The 20,800-nt window shown below is 43.7% G+C and overlaps 1 protein-coding gene across 1 annotated transcript in view; it reads right to left on the reverse strand.

Moving 5' to 3' along the window:
• RETREG1 (reticulophagy regulator 1) overlaps positions 1-11,631 on the reverse strand; it is a 143,179-nt gene extending 131,548 nt beyond the window's left edge. Inside the window, exon 1 of the mRNA XM_081292731.1 lies at positions 11,059-11,631. Within this exon, the coding sequence (XP_081148857.1) occupies positions 11,059-11,372 (314 nt within the window). The 5' untranslated portion in view covers positions 11,373-11,631. The remainder of the gene's footprint in view (positions 1-11,058) is intronic.
• Positions 11,632-20,800: the final 9,169 nt, after the last annotated feature.

Genomic DNA, 20,800 nt, shown 5'->3' on the forward strand with positions numbered 1-20,800 from the left:
CCCAGCACCTCACTGCACCCAACCACTCAACCCGCACCCTGCACGGCAGCCTACAGCACCAACCCTGCAGCGACCTTGTGCCCAATCACCCCGCGGGCAGTGACCCAGAAATGCAGCATCCCCCACACTGGGCATTTCACCTTCCATCCCCAAGCTCCGTCTACAACTTTGTGATCCTGGAGCTCTTTAATAACAGTCCCAGCCACCTGTTATTTACCCTCATGGTCTGAGTCACTCCCCCATCCACCAACTCTTCCAGTTTTGCCAGAGTCTCCCCCCTGAATCCACCTCCTCTTCCCCATCCCTACTGCCACTACCTTCAGTCAGCCCTGCTCACCACCAGGTGCTCCTGCAGTGGCATCCTAGTTGGTCCCTGGCTGACAGCTCTCGCTCCTCTAATTCATCTGGAAGAATTGATAGAAACTGACAAGCAGAATCTGGCAGGGTTGTGGCACAAAGTTCTAAGCTACATTAATGCTGTCTCCTGTTTGCTCACCTGGCTTCAGACACCGATCTTGTTATAAACACCGCAAGCCCACTCCCAACCCAGGGCCTTTGCACATGCCCTTTCTTTTCCCTGGAACATCCCACTCCAGAATTATCCACTAGGATCACTCCCTGACTTATCCTTTGGGTGTGTCTGTTTAAGGTCACTTCCTGATGACCCTTGGCAAAGTCACACCTCCTTGTCACCCTCTGTTCCTTGCCCCAGGTTTAGTTTTCTTCACATCTAGCACCTCCTCGCCTTGCCTATATTTGTTGATTGTCTTTTTTTCCTACTACTTCCAACACCAGAACACAATCTCCATGAAAACAGGGATCTTATCTTTTTGTGCACTGCCGTCTCCCTACCACCTAGAACAGTGTCACCATAGAGATTCAGTAAATACTTGCTGCATTTTTTCAATATATATATATTTTTAGTTGTAGGTGGACACAATATCTTTATTTTATTTTTATTTGGTGCTGAGGATCAAACCCAGTGCCTTACGCATGCTAGGCAAGCACTCTGCCACAACCTCAGCCCATTACTTATATATATGTAATACATATTTTAATATATATTTTTTAGTTGTGGATAAACCTTTATTTTTATGTGGTGCTGAGAATTGAACCCAGTGCCTCACTCATGCTAGGCAAGTGCTCTACCACTGAGATACAACCCCAGCCCACTGGCTACACTTTTAATGGAAGTTTAGATACCCTATAAGATAAAGTCCACATTGCCTATTAGATATGGGCCAAATATCTCAGCATGATTCAACAACAACCTCTTCATAAATTGGTACCAATTACCTTTCTCTTTCTAACCTCACCTCTGTAACTCCCCCAGCACAAAAACCACTGTATTTCTCTGTCTTTGTCTGCCCTATATATGATATTTATGAATATACTGTCTACCCTCTGTGTACTGCCATAGATTAACTGAAGACCTACTATATAGTAGCTACTTGATATGCATTAGCTCTCCTACTTTTCACATTCTAACTATCTTAACTCCTCCCCAATCCCCATATGTCTTTGTCTTAGTCTGTGTTCTGTGCTATACATGGATAACACATATAGGATCATTTATAAAGAACAGAGGTAGCAGAATAGAATAGACATTATGATTGCTGTATGTATATAGGTGACTCTAAGACCAGTGTGATTCTGCAATCTGTACAATTAGAAAAATGAGAAATTATACCCAATGATTTAAATGTATGAATTGACAAGATCATTGTAATGTCATGTGTAGCTAGTAAAAAAAATAAAATTAAAAAAAAAAAGAACAGAGGTTTATTTGGCTTGTGGTTCTGGAGGCTGGGAAACTAAAGTTCACGGTCAAGGCATCTGGTGAGGGCCTCATGCTGCATTAGGGTGAGGCCCAGCAAGCACGCTAGCTTAGGTTTCTCTTCCTCTTCTTACAGAGCCACTGATGCAATTAGAAGGATGAGTCTCACCCTTGTGACCTCATCTAATATGATTACCTCCCACCAACATGAATTTGAGGGTTAAGTGTCCAACACATGAACTTTTAGGGGACACACTCCAGCCACAGGACTGCTCACTCACTGCCTAAGGAAACCACACTGGTTCTTGTTGGCCTCCAATTGTCAGTTTAGCACTCAAAGCACAATCATATTAAAATTATTTGCTTACTAACCCGTTTCTCTCTCCAGGGATCTGAATGTGTCCTAGTCATCACTAATTCTCAGCAACTGGGAATAATGATACACCTCATTTATTCTACTCATTGGCATCAATTGGGCAACATTCATATGCAAGAACAGGATGATCAGGGGCTGGGACTGTGGCTCAGCGGTGGAGTGCTTGCCTAGGGTGTGCGGGGCCGTGGGTTCGATCCTCAGCACCACATAGAAGTAATAAATAGAATAAAGATATTGTGTTCAAAACAACTAAAAAAATAGTTTTTTTTTTAAAAAAAGGAATAGGATAAAAAGATGAAGACAGGATAGCAAAATGAAGCTGAGATAAAGCTGTTGCCCAAATAGCACAACCATAAAACTGTGCAGTTCCTTAAGTTGGACTGAGAGTTGGCTCTGAGGTTTACAGTTTTGACAGCATAGAGGAAGGAAGACCTGAAGAATTTTAAGAATGAGCATTCAACTGGTACCCACAGCTGTTTCCTGGGTCCTCCACTTGGTGCTAGGACTAACGTTGGAGAGAACAGTCCATGTGAGAACTCATGGGGAGCCTTGGTGTCTGACAGTCAGCACCCAAGGCCACCACTCAGTACAGAAGAGGACAGTTATTTTTAATGAATGAAGTCCTCTCTATTTTGCAAACCTTCCTACCTCATTTAGGCTAGAGGAAGCTCTCCATTTCAACTCTGTTCACCAAACTTTTCTAAATATCTTCCTTTCAAATCCTACACTAACCAGATTGATTCCTCGATCCTCAAAACTTATTCCCCATGGAAGTGGGTGAGCCTCCCTATTCTTACAGTGCTCAGAGTTCTTCCACCATTTATTCCTGGGTTCATCCCTCTCTGGAAGCCCTTGCCATTAAACTCACTTTAGAATTATACCTTTTCTTCTAAATCTATCAGTCAATTGCACAGAGCTTTCATCAATAATTCCAAAGTCCCAGATCCTCTTCATCCTACACCCCAAAGCCCTGGAGACTGGGATATGCAATTCAGAACCATGATGATGTATTGTTTCAGAATCCCCTGAACCAGTCATGTCTCTTAAATCAGAGAGTAGGTTCTCGGAAACAAGTCCAGACCTTGGACTTCTGGACTTCTGGTATATTCCACGCACCCAGCACCATGCTGAACATGGAGTAGACACTCATCCACATCTGCCCACTACCCAAATGGAACACAGATAAGAAACCTGGACTGTATTGATGATAGAGCAAAAAACAACCATTATATGATGCAGGTGTACCTCTCCTTGGTATTTATCCAAAAGAACTGAAGTCACCAGACTAGAGCAGAACATGCAAGCCCATGTTTATAGCAGCTTGATTCACAACAGTCCAGTTATGGAACCAGCCTCAGTGTCTGACAGCAGGTGAATGGATAAGGAAAATGTGGGGTAGTTACAGAATGCAGATTTACTCAGCCACAAAGAAGAATGAATTACGTCTTTTGCAGGAAAACAGATGGAACTGGAGAACATCAGGTTAAGTGAAATAAGCCAGCCTCAGAAAGCCAAGGATCATGCTTCTTTTCATATGTGGAAGATTAAAAAAAGAAGGGGAAAAAGTATTTCATGGAAAAAAGGGGGGCCATGGGTAGGGGAGACCAGTAGAGGAAAGAGATAGGAGAAGGGATGAGGAATGAAAAGGGGAGGTGCTGGGTAATGACGGACCCCACTACATTGTGGGCATATACAAATGCATCACAATTAATCCCACTATTTTGCCAATAAATAATAATGTGACAATAAAAAAAAAGCAATGCCTCTTCCAACATAATTATTTTTACTCAATGCTGGAATCATAAAGGATTCTGTAATATTAGAAAATGTAAGGCCCAGATGTCTCCTAGTGTTCTTTAGAGTAGATAAAAAAAACACTGAACTTATGGAAAATGGATATGGCTTCATGAGCTGGCCCCATGCCTATTATCTAGGACTGTGCTAACTCTGTAGCCACTCTCCACATGTGGTTATTTAAATGTGAATTTAAATGAAATAAAAGTAAAAATGCATTTCCTGAGTCACACCAGCCACATTTTATATGCTCAACAGTCACTGGAACCTACTGGCTACCGTACCAGACCAGGAAAATGTACAATAATTACCATCATGAATATTCTATGGAACATGACAGGTTGAAGTCATCTTTGATAGTTCAAACACCTTCTATGGGCCTCAGTTTCCTTTCATGCAAAACAGAACACATAACTCACTGGGTTCCTATAGGATTTATAAATGCAAAATGTAGTAATTGAAGTTTGACAAACTACTAAAAGGATAATTACATAGTTTGGCAAGTGTCTCACAAGCAACAATAGTATGGCTATTGAAGTGTGTTACTGTAACTGAAATAAGAAATGCTATCTTAGGCTATGTGGCCAGAAAGATCCAGTGCTCCTTCCCAGGGAAGCCTGCTGCATACAAGGAGGAATGGAGAGAAACAGAACCATGCTCAGAAGAATCTGCAAGCCATCTAAGAATCCAGCAGTCATGGAGTCCAGGATTTCTCAGCTGGGGAAAAGAATGCAATGAATTTTGAAACAAACAGAGAACTACTCTCGGATGGGACCTGAATCCTTGGGCAGCTCCAGAAATCACTAACTCAACAAATAGAAAACATGGATTAGTTAAGAATCATCCTACAATGGAAACGTTGCCTTATGAGGAAGAGAGTTCATGACCCCAGAAAGAGCTCAAACACAGTACTTCCCAGACATCAGTGTATCCAGTCTCTGGAGAGCTGGGAAAACCCAAGTGTCTCAGCCCCACCTCCAGAGATACTGGTTCGGTAGGTGTGGGGTGGGGCCCAGATGATGCAGATGTCAATGTCTTGGGTCTAGAAGGACACTGTGAGGAGAAACACAAGCTGGAGGACCCACGAGCACTGGGAGAGAAGGGGCGTTGGACCCCAAGTGGGAGGTGGGTCCCTGTAACCTTTCAAACCAACTTCACAGATGGTGCTCCAAGGACTCTCCATGGGTCCCATTGGTGTTCCCACTGCACAGTGACCAGCCTAATCTAGGTCTTTGAAAGCCAGAGGTGCCAGGCATGTCCCTGTGCAGTCACAGCAGGCAAATCAGTGCATTGCATTTCCAACAGTTACGCAAATAGTATGGTCATGCGTGCCAGATGGATGGGCTGGGGAAAAGGGCCCATGCATAGGCTTCTCTGCATTTAGTGAGTTCAAACTTCATCACATTAGTAGCTTTCTAGGCTCCAGAGGTAATGTACCCCCAAAGAGTGGCTGAATCATAAGCCCTTAAATTTCAAAGTCATGATCAGCAAGAAGCCTTAGAAGATGGACCTTTTTTTTCCATTCCTTGCCAGTCTGAGGCAATCATCACATGACCATACTAGGCGTGGCTTAGAGCTCACCACTCCCTTACCAAAAACCTACCCTTCACCCCAAGATCTATGCCTGAACTTTCCCCATAGCTTTAATAATAAAAATAGTCAAGTGTGGAAATGACTCAAATAAAGTCACCTTGCAAATAAACAAATTGTGTTGTAATCCTGAAGTGGCACACTACTGAGCAGTCAAAGGGGGTGAATCTCAGGATGTTAGGTTGAATTAATGAAGCCAGGAACAAAAGGCATAAGGCTGCAAGGTAGCACTTACAGAGACTTTAAGAAAGACAAATCTCATCTATAGGGACCAGTTCCCAGTTCCCACGGACAAGTTCCCAGCAATGGGTACTTACAGGAAAGGAACCCCAAAAGCCCTTTTGGGATAATGGGGTATTCTAGGTCTTGGTTGCCATCACGATTACACACACACACACATATAACATACACATATATGCAATTTGTATGTGTAGAGTGTGTGTGCATTTTATTGACAGTAAATAGCAAAAAGGTGATTCTTTAAAATAAAAAATACGCTGGCATGTTCTGTTTCCCTGTGTTCATCCCATTTCATGTTGTACTGAAAACTGTAACACTGGTTGCCTCTGGGAGGAAACTGGGTAGCCAGAGACGGGCGTGGGAAAGAGATTTTCAAAACGTTTACTCTGTTTGCTTTTTAAACTTTCGAACTGGGAGGTTATGTTAGTTGTTTTAAAAAATAAATAGAATTGTAAATTAAGAAAAAGAATTTTGAAAATGAGTTGTTCATGGGTACAGAGTGGGAGTATGACCGGAGGCCCTGCCTGCCCTGGGACTGAGGAACTCTTTGTCACCGGATCTATTCCAGTTGCGGAAACCCTGATTTCTGAGCTGGGCACTCTGTGTGGTCTGTATTTTATCAAACTCTTCCGAGCTTGAGTGAATATCAATGTTTTAGCTTTTTTTCATATTTTAGGCTTTTTCATAACCATATCATAGATAAGTGTGTGTATGTGTGTGTATCTGTTCAAGAATGCTCAATCATTTTGGTGGTTTTATCTCCTATGGGTGTATCCTTAATCAATTCTGTGCACTTTGGGACATTTTAAACTTTTAAACTGAATCATCTGGCTGGGTGTGGTGGTGCTCACTTATAGTGCCAGCGAGGCAGTTCCTTGGGAGGATGAGGCGGGAGGACAGACTGAGCCCAGGGGTTTAAGGTTGAAGGTCAGCCTAGGCAACATAGAGAAACATGGTCTCAAAAAAAAAAAAAAAAAAGAATCATTCTGCTAATGTTATTTTGTGCTTCTTTGCCCCAAATAACCCTTGTAAAATCTACCCATGGTGGCTGCCTTCAGTTGCTGTCTATCTTACTGTTCTATAGCAATCCATGGAAGAAATGAACAAATTATTTATTTAGTCATTAAAATATTTTCCAGGGCTGGGGTTGTGGCTCAGTGGTAGAACACTTGCCTAGCAAGTGTGAGGCACTGGGTTCGATTCTCAGTACCTCATAAAAATAAATTTAAAAATAAAGGTCCATTGACGACTAAAAATATATTTTAAAAAATATTTTCCATACTTTTACAAGGCATTTTTTATTGCCCCCATCACCTACTGCAAAAATAAATCCAAACACTTGGCACAACTTTTCAGGCACCACTCTCCCCGCAACATGTCCTGTTGTCACCTAGACAGCCTCATGTCCCTTGTCCCCTCACTGCTCTCTGCCAGCTCATGTGGCCATCACATCCATTTATTTGCGCTATGGCTGAAATACTCAGCACACCTTCAAGGTGCTCCTCCTCTGGTTTTATTCCTTAGGGCTGGACCACTATTGCCCATGAACCAAGTCTACCCAGGCCATTACTGTCCATTAAGGTCTGGTTTAAGCATGATCTCCTCACGAAGAGATCTCCTTATGAAGTCCCCACAATATTTCCCAACCACAATGCTACTGTGCCTCCCAAACTCGAGATGAACTGTCCTTTCCAGAAGCTTCTACCACATTTGCTTCATGCTGACTTGAGTTACAGCCTCTTGTTAATGATGATGTCTCAGTTTTTGTCTTTCTAGTGCTTGACACTAAAATCTTGCAGGTAATGGGTAGGTGATGAAAGTCCTTCCAGTAACTGCTGGCACAGGCACTAAATCATTCAAAAATTATATGTTTAAAAAGTTAATTTCCACAAAAATGAAACAACACCAATTAAGGTGAAAAAAAAATCACTGTTGATCAAGATAGGATTTGGGTTCTTCATATTTCTAACATTGATCTTTTTTCTATTCTCACAGAAAATGCAAGCTTTAGAATTCCTAGGAGAGAAAACGTTTGAGTATTATACAATTTAAGATCATTTGATAAGAAATACACTATTTAAAAAACCTTTCGAGGGGCTGGGGATGTGGCTCAAGCGGTAGCGCGCTCGCCTGGCATGCGTGCGGCCCAGGTTCGATCCTCAGCACCACATACCAACAAAGATGTTGTGTCCACCGAGAACTAAAAAATAAATATTAAAAAAAAAATTCTCTCTCTCTCTAAAAAAAAATAAATAAAAATAAAAATAAAAAACCTTTTGACTTTAAATAGCCTTTTAAACCTGGATGGGCAAATAAAGGAGGGAAAACTCCAAAATTTTAATGAAATCAAACTCCAGTGAATTATGACACAAAAGCAACAAATATTTCAGAATCTAAAGATCAGGCCAGGCACAGTGGTATGTGCCTGTAATCCCAGCAGCTTGGGAGGCTGAGGCAGGAGGATCTCAAGTTCAAAGCCAGCTTTAGCACCTTAGTGAGGCCCCTAAGCAACTGAGAGAGACCCTGTCTCAAAATTTAATTTTTTTTTTAAAAAGGGGCCAGGGGATGCAGATATGGCACAGTGCTTAACCACCCCTGGGTTCAACCCCTGGTACAAAAAAAAGAAGAAGAAGAAGAAGAATTTAAAGAGCAGTATTGTTATCTTTCTGTCAAAGAAAATACACACCTGGAATGCAGATACTGTAAACAGGAGAAATAAAACAAATAAGATTATAACTAGGTTGAATGTCTGGCCATTGTTTGCCTCTGTAACAGTTTTTATTTAAAAAATATATATATATATACAGATGGAAGACATTTCAATATACCTTTCAATTATTTTATGTCAAATATGCCTTTCAATTATTTTATGTCAAAACCATTATTTTCAATAGGTGTTATTAAACAATGCCTCATAAACGCTGGGATACGGCTCAGTGGTAGGGCTTGCCTAGCATGCACCAGGCCCTGGGCTCAATTTTCAGCATTACAAACAAAAAGAACACATCATAGAAAAATGTTTATAACTTATAGTTACAGAAATTAGGCTACAGTCTTTAATATTAATAGAGCTCTAAAAGTCAATAAGAAAAAGACAAATGGCCCAATTGAAAATAGATGAAGGTTATTTATAAACAAATAATGCAGTCAAAACATAATTATAGTAGCTCCTGAACATAATAAAATAAATATTTGATCTCAGAGAAATGCAAATTAAAAATCATGCTGGGATATCCTTTTCTACCTGTAAGATTTACAAGATCAAAAAGTTTCATAAAATATTCTTGGCAAGAGTATAGAGAAACAGGCACACGGCTGGTAGGAGTATAAACTGGTAGAACCCCAGCAAATGCAATATGGTGAGATCCTTTAAAATTACAAGTGCCCAACCCCTCGGAACCAGCAGGTTCACTTCTGGAAATTTAACCTTCAAAAACACTTGTACACATGCAAAATGATGTATGAAAAAGACCATTAGTTTTAACAATGGATTTGCAAAAGCTTGGAAATTATCATAGTGACTCCATAGGACACAGATTAAATATTTGAGACATACTTAACAAAAGAATTCTATGCATCTGAGAAAGAAAATGGAAGGGATCACCATGAAAGAAGAGTAGCAGCCCATATGACATTCCATAATTTGCATAGAAAATTGTGTATTTGCTGAAATATGAACTTATCTGTAAAGATACGCAGGAAACTGGCAACATTGGTTGCCACTGGAAGAAAATGGGAGGCCTGGGACTAGCGTGGGAAAGACATTTTCAAAATGCTTACACTTTTGTACCTGTAGAATTGTATTGATTACTTTTTTAAATAAATAAAAAAGTAAACTTTTTTATTGAACTTTTGAACTGAGGAACTGTATTAGTTACATTTTTAAATAAATAATTTTTTTAATTAAGAAAGAAATCTAAAAAAATTAAAATGTTGGGTGTTTTTTGGTGCAATGAGTAAGACATAGCCCTAAGACTATTGGCCACTGTCCAGCCTAGCACAATACAGTACATCCTCCTTATTTGAGGGTTCAGGCAACTTCCTAAGAGGATAGAATAGACCTGGAATAAACTGGAGAAACACCAGTGGTTAGAAGACTCAGGGACGGGGCTGGAGATGTGGCTCAAGCGGTAGCGCGCTCGCCTGGCGTGCGTGTGGCCCAGGTTCGATCCTCAGTACAAACAAAGATGTTGTGTCCGCCGAGAACTAAAAAATAAATATTAAAAAAAATTCTCTCTCTCTCTCCCCTCTCTCACTCTCTCTTTTAAAAAAAAAAAAAGAAGAAGAAGACTCAGGGACCCTGACAAGACACAGCTTGTTTTAAGAGAAAACCAGGAGGACTAGCATGAATCTGCAGAAAAATCTTCAGTGATCAAGTTAATCTAGAAAAATGACAGCCTATGTCTCTATTGTGCATTTATTTATTTCCCAACTTTAAGGTTAAGAAATCTATGTATTTGTTAGTAAAATTGCTTACTCTGCACTTTGCAAAGAAAGGTTTTCTCTGCTCTCAGTCACACAGGTAACAGATGAGAGAGGCCTTCCATGTCAGACACTTCCCTTCTCACCTGTGAAGACGGCTTTTTGGAGAAACAGATCCATTGTTCAGGGCTATTAAAAGAACATGCCCATGTATCTCTTGGGACTTTACCTGGAAATACGACTGTTTTCCACACTGGGCACACCTGTGTGTGTGTGTGTGTGGGGGGTGATGTGCATAATCCACCTGTTTGTTTGCCTCCTATTTTCTCACCAGGGAGCAAAGACAGTAAATCCAACCCTCCAGGGAAAGGAAAAACAAATCATTCAGTGCCCATCCCTGGTGGCTGATAAAGCCAGCAGTCTTGAGAGTGTACCTAAGCTGGTCCAGATATGCCTCTGGCGTGCAAGAATGAACACAAGTTCAAACACCTTTGCTCCTGCATGCATGGAAGAGCAGGTCAAGACTTGTGAGTTTCAGAAAGCCTAAGTTTTCAAGTGTGCTGGGAACATCTGTAGGTACAGGTGCATGTGGACTGCAGACCACCTCGCCTCTGAGCCTGGATGCACACACGGGGGGGTGACAACTCTGTACAGGCAAGTGAGTCTTTGAGGAAAGTTGAAGTAAGTATCTACCTGTTTGAGAAAGGTTGGGTGAGAAAGGGAAGCAGGGTTGACACTTAGTCCGCCGCAGTATACGGCTTTCGGCCCCGCACCCGGCCCTGGGCACCCCCTCTTCCCTGCCCGGGCGCCCCAAGGTCACCTGCCCTCCTTGGCGCCCCTACCCAGCCCGAGCTCTCACCAGAACAGCAAGTTGGCACCCACGAAGCCGAGCAGGCTGCGCAGCGGCCTCTTCCAGCTCAGGAGATCCTCGGCGCAGCAGCCCAGCCACAGCACCGGCTCCCCGAGCAGCCAGGTCACCGCGGCGGGCACCCGGCCCGCGGCCTCCTCCACCTGCGGCCCCGCGCCGGCTGCCGCCGCGCCTTCCTCTGGGGCTTCCTCCTGCGCCTCCTCTTCCAGGGGAGCCTGGGGCGGCGGCCGCTGTAGTGCCAGCTCCCCGGCAGCCGGAGCCGGGCATCCTTCCTCGGCGTTCTCCTGGGGCGCCGCGCTCGCCATCTTCAGCGGTGCTACCAGGCGGGGACCGAGACGCGCGCGCCTGGCTGTCGGCACGAGAGAGCGGCGGGCGGCGGCGAGTCCGGGCGCGGGGTGCTCGCCGCGGGGCGCCAGCGGCTGGGTGCCTTGTGACGTCAGCCCGGGCCGCGGCGGGGGCGCAGCCCGGGGGAAGTGGGTGCGGTCAAGTTCGCGCAGGGGCGGGGCCCGAGCGCCGAGGGGCCGGGCGGCATCCTGTGCGCGGTGGGTGCTGGCTGGGCGGCGGCCCCGGGGAGCCCGAGTCCCGTGGATAGCCTCGCCGGGATCCGACGAAAATAACCCCCTTTCCCTTCCAGCGGCGGGGGAGGGCCAAGGAGAGGATCGCTGCCGGCTGGCTTATCTAAAAGGGAGTCCAGGCTACGGGTCAAATAAATGGGACACTCACTTTCTCAAGCCAGGGCCACCGATCGCCCATCCTATGGTCTTTGAGGACATTATCCGAACTCCCCCTCCCTTCTTGGCAGCTCATTCCAGTCCCCAAGGACCCATCCCCCAGCCCCAGCCCCGCCCGGTGCCCTTTCTGGGACGCCTGCATGCATAACCATAACCATAGCAAAGGTCTTCTGCACCCTAGGAATAATATGCTGATACAAATGTTGGATTTAAAAAGAAAGAAAAAAACAACAACATCTTGGGTCAATTAAAGAGTTGCCGGCCCTCTGATTTTACTAGTTAGGAAACACCAGGCCGCAGTGATGGGTTCTCCTCCTCTTAGCTTGGGGCTGTGATTTGGGTCAGAAATGCAGGTTACTCTGTGCAAAGTACAGTGAGCTGGTAGCCGAGAAGCAAGAACCTCTGCGTAGCCTGGACGCCTTGCCCTGGACTCTCTGCACGTGTCCAGCTGGGTGTGGTAAGCTTGTGGTCACTATGGTCTCGGCGTCAAGTGGGTGTCAGGAAGATGACACGGGATTCTGAAACCTCCTCTTCAGAGGTCTCTTTGGGGCTGGTACTCCTGGGCGAGTGTGGTGAAAGGGGAAAGCAAAATAATTGTTCAATGCTCACTTTTCACCGTCTACATGTTGAAAATCGCCTCCTCTGTGATCCCGTTCTTGGTTTTTTCTAAAATAAAGTACTCTTCCCTCAATCCTGAGAATTCTACCTGCAGAAGAATCAGGGCATGTCACGTCCTCCCCTGCACCAGCATGCCTTCACAGAATGGATAGAATTGGGCTCATTCCCAAGCAATTAAAGCCCATTAGCAGGGTGGTGGCATAGGCCTGTAATCCCAGCGAATGGGAAGGCTAGTCAAGGCCAGCCTGGACAACTTAGAGAGACCTTGTCTTAAAATAAAAACCAAAAAAAGATTGGGGGGTGGGGGTGTAGCTCAATGGTAGACCTCCTCGCTGGGTTAAATCTCCACCAGCGTGCGCGCGCGCGCACACACACACACACACACACACACACAACTTCAACAAAGGAGTCTGGGTAATATTCTATAATACTCATGCTCATCTGGATGGTCATTATATACCTCTGTGTATGCATATGATCTGTGCAGTGTAGATGTGGGCTCTTACCTGTGTAAAATGTGTTGCATTTAAAAGTGATATATGCCCTTTGAGGTCACTCAAAGGTTTATAAACACTTACTGTGTGCCCATGCATTACTAAGCTCTGTGGATACGGCTTCCACCTACAGAGGCTCACAATCCAAAAAGGCAGCAATTACAATTGTGATAACTGCTGTGATCAAAAGCATTGCTAAATGTTAAGAGATTTCTTATTTAAATTCTGCATCAAAAATTAGGGAAGGAGGGGCTGGGGATGTGGCTCAAGCACCGCCTGGCATGCGCGGGGTGCTGGGTTCGATCCTCAGCACCACATAAAAATAAAATGAGGATGTTGTGTCACCGAAAACTAAAAAATAAATATAAATATCTCTCTCAAAAAAAATAGGGAAGGAGGAGCTGGAGCTGGAGCTCAGTGGCAGAGCACTTGCCTAGCATGTGTGAAGCACTGGGTTTGATCCTTGGCACCACATAAAAAACTAAACAAATAAAGGTATGCTGTCCTTCTACAACTACAAATTAAAAAAAAAAATAGGTAAGGAGCTGGGCACTGTGGATCATGCCTGTCATCCCACAAGGCTGAGGCAGGAGGATCAAGAGTTCAAAGCCAGCCTCAGAGATTTAGCAAGGCCCTAAGCAACTCAGGGAGACCCTATCTCTAAATAAAATATAAAAAAGGTCTGGGGATGTTGCTCAGTGGTTAAGCAACCCAAAGTACCAAAAAAAAAAAAAAAGTGGAGAAGGAGGGATGGGAGTGTAGCTCAAGGGTAGAGCACTTGCCTAGCATGCATGAGACCCTGAGTTCAATCTTCACTACTGCAAAAAACGTTTAATTAAAGCTAAAAAAAAAAAAAAAGTAGTGGAGTAATCAGGTTTCTGGAGGATTTGAGGATAGCTGGCATCTGCCTTGACTTGTAAGAAGCAGAGAAGTACAGTGGAGGTGGGGCAGAGTAGGGGTAATAATTCCTATTGGGAGTTCAGTGTGAGAGAAGGTATGAGTTGCAGGAGGAGTTGCACTGTTGGTCAAGCATATTGGCCCAGGGCCTTGAATGATCCTCTAGTGACAGGAGGTTTGGTTAACCTGAAGACAATGCAGAATATCTGACATTTCCAACTTGCCTTCCTAGGAGTAGCCACATGATAACTGACAGAGAGTGACCTAGGAAGCAATGAAAAAACAATGTAGAAAACATTCAATATTTTTTCCACCAAAGACTCTTTTCACAGATGTAGGTCCTCCCTCTGGAGGAAATTTCGATAAACAAATATACTTTATTATATGCTTTGGTCTTTGGTTAGCACTTGAGACAGCTCAGAATTATGACATCCTGAAATTCATCTCTAGACACCCTGTGCTGCTACTGGTCCTGGGAACACAGGGCAGAGGAGATGGGGAACAGGCGTCCCCGCTGGCTAGGCCAGAGTTGATGTGCTTTCAGAAACATGTTTGCAAGATTCTGCATGTTACTTTGCTCCCCTTGAATTCTAATTATTGTCGTCAAGATTCATTGAAGTAGTAAAAGCTGTTGGCAACCAAGATACATAAAAGCTGAGTTCCGGTAGCTACCTGTGGTTTGTAACACTTGTTATCTCCCTTTAATGATAAATCTCCCCATGAACGGATCTGCATTGTGAAGTGTTCTCTTCCTCTGTCTTAAAATTACTATGGAGAAAGGGCTGCACAAAATGGTTTTGCATACAAGGCTAGACTAATTGCTCTAAATATGTCTTTTTCACCTCTGACCTCTAATAAGTACTGACAAATTGTGTGAAGGAGTAGACACTGGCATAGATGCATAAATGGGTGCGACTGGGTGGTTTTTTTTCCTTTAATTATCTTTGTGATGCTTGAATAATTTATTCAGCACTGAGACAACTGAAAGATGATGTCAATGCTGGCTACAGTGAACCTCATCCCCAGGTTTCAAGGGGTGTTGGAAACTCTTGTTGGTAACCTTAGCATTTAAGATTTCCTCCTGAATTTTGCTTTGCCGGATGTTGAGAACAAAGTGATAAACACTAATAAACTAGACAATTTGACAATATAGATTTAAGAAAAGCAAGGAAACTTGGCATATACCTGAGACAAGATGTTACTGAAAGTTTAGTCCTCACCCCTGATGCCAATCCAATGATGAAGCAAGGTTTTGAGAAAAGGGAAAAAGAAGGTTTATTTCTTTCCTAGCAAAGGAGAAACACAGGGGGCTCTTGGCTCAGAGGCTGTGATTCTTCCCCATTAAAGGGAGCAGGGTTTTTTTTTTTTTTTTTTAAGGTGAATCAGAGAAATCCCGTTTCCCAATGTTAGGGAGGAGAGATTAGGAAGGAGAGCAGGGAGGAGAAGGTCAGGGAAAAGAAGATGAGGGAGGAGAAGAAGGTCAGGGAAAAGACAATCAGGGAGAAGAAGTTTGGGAACAAGAAAAAAGTGTCAGTTTTAGAGCAAAAAGGGATAGTCAAAGCATAAAGTGCATCCCTGTTACAAAAACAAGAATGAGATGAAATATTTGTGAACTCTGAGTCAAGGAGACAGTTTAGGAAATAATACAGCTGCAGAAAGAAAAAAAAAAAAAACAGTCATACACATACAAACTCTCCAGAAGAGGCCACTCACCTGTCTCTTCTAAAAGTAGGTAGAAAGCTTGTAATAGGAGAGAAAATAATGAATAATTAATTCCCACTCTAGAAGGTCTCATGGGGCAAAATCAAGCTAAGCCTTAGAATGAGAGGGATTTATAACTGTATCATTACTTTTTTCTTAACACATTTCATAGTGGATCCTAAATAGGCCCATGTTCCTTGAATGAAAGAAGCCAGGTATATGTGCTACTTTGTTTATCAGTCCTACAGGTGGAGTTTTCGTGTGTTGACAATTTTATTAAAGCCATTTCACCTTCCTCCTCTTACAGACCCTCTATTCCTTATCCTAACTTTTCCTAATTTTTCTCTTACTGAGCCAAGAAACCCTAAATAGCTCACTCTAAGTATAAATAAGATCATCACCCAACAGTAGTGACAGAGCAAATAGGAAGGAAGATTATATCTTTCTCTAAAGGTCCTCTGACCAGATGAATTTCCAAGGCCTAGCTCAGTGACTGACCCTCAAAAGGAATTCACTAGTTCTGTTTTGGGTTGAACCTCTGTTGTTCATATACAAATGAGACTATCCAAACTAGAGTAGCTTGTATTTGACAAGCATTCTGTAAAGGATATGCTTCCCAGAAATGACAACCTCACACCCAGACATCTATTTGTGTATCCAATTTGTATATGGCTCCCTAATACCTACAAGGGCTTTTTTAAGGGTTCAAAATAGCCAATGAAAAGGAACTGAGGTCACACTGTCAGTCAATTTTCTACTGCTACAACATAATACCAGTTCATTTATAAAGAAAAAAATGCAAGGCCTGGGGCTATATATTATAGCTCAGTGGCAGAGTAGTTGCCTAGCATGTGTGAGGCACTGGTTCAATCCTCAGCACCACACAAAAATAAATTAATAAACAAAGATACTGTGTGTCTCTCTACAACTCAAACAATAATTTAAAAAAAGAACAAAAATTTATTTGGCTCATGGTTCTAAATGCTAGGGAGTCCCATAGCATTGTGCTAGCATCTAACTGGCGCCTTCCTATTGTATTATTAAGGTGGGAATGTCAGAGAAAGAGAAAGAAGGGAACATTCCAGCCTATGTCTCTCTTCCTCTTCTCATAAAGCCAATAATTTCAACAGGGGGAAACCATCCTCTTGATCTCATCTAACCCTAATTTCCAAGCCCCACCCCCAAATAACCATCAACATGTGAATTTGGGGATTAAGTTTCAGACACATGTACCTTAAAGGATATATTTAAACACACTATATGAGTGTGTCCCCAAAAGACACCTGTCTATCTACTAGTACACACACACACAGCATGATCAATGCTGTGCCTTAACTCCCAAACCCTTCGCAATGGCCTATCATTTACAACTGAGTCAGTAGCCTAAGCTCTGGTGTGGTCCTAGTCTGCAGCCCTTTTATTATTATTTTTTTATTTATTTGTTTGTTTGTTTTCTATGGTCTTGTTTTTGCCTCTTGCGCATCTGTATCATTCGCTCATGATTTCTTAACTTTTTCATTCACATCATTAAACATGCATTAAAAGCTGGTTTTCAGTTTATGGTCAGATGAACCGAATGCTGGTTTCCCTCATAGGAAGAAAAGAACCTGAAGAAGGTAGTCAGGTGAAGGGAGTGCAGAAGTCCGAGGTGCTCCGCGTGGAGGCAAGAGAGAGCAGCTTGGCCCTCAGAAGAAACCAGGATGTTCCTGACCTCCAGCTCAGGCCTCCAGGTCTTTGTTCCAAGAGCCAGGGAAGCCTTTAGGAGCCTTTGCAGCAGGACTCTAATGTGACCCAGCTAGTGTGTCTTAGAAAGATATCTCTGGAGCCTGGCTTGAACAGAGCCAGAGGCAGGCAAGACCCCATTGGGGATTTTTCCCTTGTCATTCACTAAGAGAAGGGAGAGATGTAGCCAGTTTGGGAAGGAGGCTGTTTCCTCAGGGCTATCTTTGGAAATGTCAATTAGGTCGTTGCACACAGTAGTCTGCAGCTTAGACACCAGCAGGAGTCTTGAACAAGAGACAGATCTGGGGAAGTGGAATGGGCTGTATGAGAACTTGGCAGAAGCATGGCCAAGATGAAGGTGCTGAGGCGCTGGCCAGCTCAGCGTGACTGCATGGGGCAGAGGACAGACAATCCCTGGCTTGCAATGGCTCAATTTAGGGTTTTTCAACTTTCCAATGATGCAAAAGCAATATCCATTCAGTAGAATCCATATTTTGATTTCTGATCTTTTCCTTGGCTGGAAATGTGTGAAACAGCAGCAAGTTGCAGCTCCCAGTCAATCGCATGATCATGAGGGGAAACGACTCAGAGTGTATGGCATACTGTATTGCTCAGCTGTGAGGTGCAGCAGACTAGGCGTATTCAAGCCATTTTTTACTTAATGGTATTTTCAACCAGGGATGGGTTTATCCAGCCATAACCCCGTTGTAAGTCAAGGAGCCTCTGTACTTGAAAGGATAAACAGATCAGATAAAGAAAGTTTTGAGTATCATTCATAGAGATTTAGATGGGAGTCCTATGAGCTGTAGAGTGTTCTGGAGATTGGTGGTTTCTTTGTTGTTGTTTTTTTGTTTTTCCCAAGGAAGTGACAGGATCAAAATACCAGTCTCCTGAGGTCCCTGGAACTCCAACTTGACATCCACCATCTAAGCAAAACAGTGGTGTGACTATCTTCAAATCCAGGTCTCCAAATCAGGCCTCCAGTCTCTAGAGGTATTTCCTATGCTAAAATTAGATTAGTGGAATAACTATGCAAGTTACAACCCATAAACAACCCTTCAAAGTGTGTATTTGGCTTGTCATATGTTTCTAATTTTTAGTTCACTGGAAATTAGGCACAAAATCTGGTGGCACTTCAGGTTGTGATAAGGGCTGCAGGCCTGCAGTTAGCTAGTGTGATAAGTGCCTCTTGGGCCATGCAGAGCAGGTGTTTCTGCACAGTCAGAACATTGCAAGATTCAAATGCTTCCTGAAACATTGAAGAAATATTAAGATTGTATTTGTTGTAGTTGACAATACAGATGTCAGCTTGTAGGATAATTCATTGAAAATTGAAGCTTTCACCAAGTCTTTAATACCAGTAATTAGGGAGTATGAGGCAGGAGCCAGCTTCTGCAACTTAGTGAGACCCTGTGTCAAAGTAAAAAATGAAAATGGCTGGGGATATAGCTCAGTGGCAGAGCACCCCTGGGTTTAATCTCCAGCACTGAAGAAAGGAAGGAAGGAAGGAAGGAAGGAAGGAAGGAAGGAAGGAAGGAAGGAAGGAGGGAAGGAGGGAAGGAGGGAAGGAGGGAGGGAGGGAGGGAGGAAAGAAAGAAAGGAAAGAAAGAAAGAAAGACTGATTGAAGCTGTCTCTCTTCCTCTAAATCATTTTCTTTTTTTGCTTACAACATTTCTAACACCAAATAAGTAGGATTTTCCACATCAATAACCAATTCTCTAACTCTGCAGACACTAAGAACCAACAATTCTGACGCTAATTACCTGAAGTGAACATCAGAACACATGGGTTGAAAGTTACATCCCATTAGGCTGCTCCACTTCAGATGCCAGTCACAAGTCCCTGGCCCCCACCAGGTGTGACCTATCATCTATAAATCAGGGATTCCCATGACCCCTCCTGAGGTTTGACAATTTGCTTGAACAGCTAGAAAACACTTTATATTCTATTACTGGTTTATTATAAAGGATATTATAAGGGATACAAATCAGCATCCTTTGGTAAGGTTCCAGTTGTCCCAAACATAGGAGCATCTGTCTCCAGAAGAAGCTCCTCTGGGGAGCTGATACACACCACCCTCCTAGCACTGGAAGCATTTGCTCACTAACCCCAAACCTCTTCACTGAGAGTTTTAATGAAGCTTGCAATATGTGGGCATGATTGATTGAGCCACTGGCCAGTAGTGATAGATTCATTTGCAGTCCCGTTTCCTTTCCCAGAGTCTGCTGGGGGCAGGGCTGAAACTGCCAACTTCTAACAGCATGGTTCATTCCTCTGTCTACAGGCCCCATCTGCAGTTATCTAGGGGCCCACAGAGAATCACCTCATTAGTCTAAGCTCAGGTAGGGCTGAGAGGAGCTCATGGTGAATAAAATATATGCCTCTCCCTTATCACTCAGAAATTCCCAAGGTATTTAGAAGCTTGGTGCCAGGAACAGAGAGTGAAGACATATTTATTATTACATCAGGATATCACATCACTCCACTAGCACCCTCACACCTGCCCCTGCAGACCTAAAACCAGGTGCTCTGGTGCAGGGAGCAGAACTTCCCCATGAAGTGGCTTTGAGTGTTCACCCAAGGGGTATAGACAAAGGCCTGTCTGGGACAGAGGCCTCTCTCCTTTCCACGGGACAGGAGATGCTCTTGAAAGCAGGGTCTCCCAGATTCAAAGGTTCCCTTCCCAGACAGCTTCTCACAGACCCTCAAGTTTCCCAGGTGTAGGCACCTGGATTCCCCAAAGAGCTTCTGCAAACTGTTAGCATCGAATGAGGTCATGGCAAGGCTGTTCTTGCTCCTGTCCTATAAGGAAGAGAAGCAGCAGAGAATGAGACGGGAGGCGCTCCTCCTTAGAAATATCACCCTGGTGGACCCCAGAGAGAATCCTGCCCAGGCACACAGTGGTTAGTATAGGGAAATGTCCTACTGAACCTCAGCCTCCCAATTTTCCCCTCAAAACCTCTTCCTTCCCCCATTTATGTGGGGCTGTCTGACTTCTTGAAGGCTCTGTGGGGAGGACAAGTGAAGGTCACAAAGAGACTCTCCTTGCAAAAGAGGTACCATGGACAATGAGTCTGTGAACACTAGAACCTGTCGTGAGAGGGCAATCACCAGAGAGGTGTGGACTCCCCCGTATCCCCTCCATCTGGACTAACCAACCATGGGTCAGGGCTGTCCTGGGTGAGTGTCGTGGTGCTTGCCATCTGGCATGGCTATTAATGGTGCTTCACTCTCTTTCTCAGACATGCCCCCGGGGTGGATGTTAAATTATATGGGCTTCCTGCTCTCTCCAATCTGTCAACAGTTGCTGAGAACTCCTCTTGAACACTCCATCCCATGTAGCCCATGTTCTTCAGTCTCAGGGTCTTAGGTGGCCATTCCAGTTCAAGCCTGTCTGCAGGGCAGCAGCCTCCTGTCTCCTCTTCTAACCTTCTTGCGTGCTTCTCCTTTAAAACACTGCTTTCAGCTCATCGCATCCACCCCCAAGTTCTTAGCCTTGCCTAGTTTTCTAGAACTATATACCTAAATAATTAAGTGCTACCTTTCAGATCTCTGGTTCAATCTCTTTC

The sequence above is a fragment of the Spermophilus citellus genome, assembly GCF_964194105.1.
Source record: "Spermophilus citellus genome assembly, chromosome: 1".
In the NCBI taxonomy this organism is placed as follows: domain Eukaryota; kingdom Metazoa; phylum Chordata; class Mammalia; order Rodentia; family Sciuridae; genus Spermophilus; species Spermophilus citellus.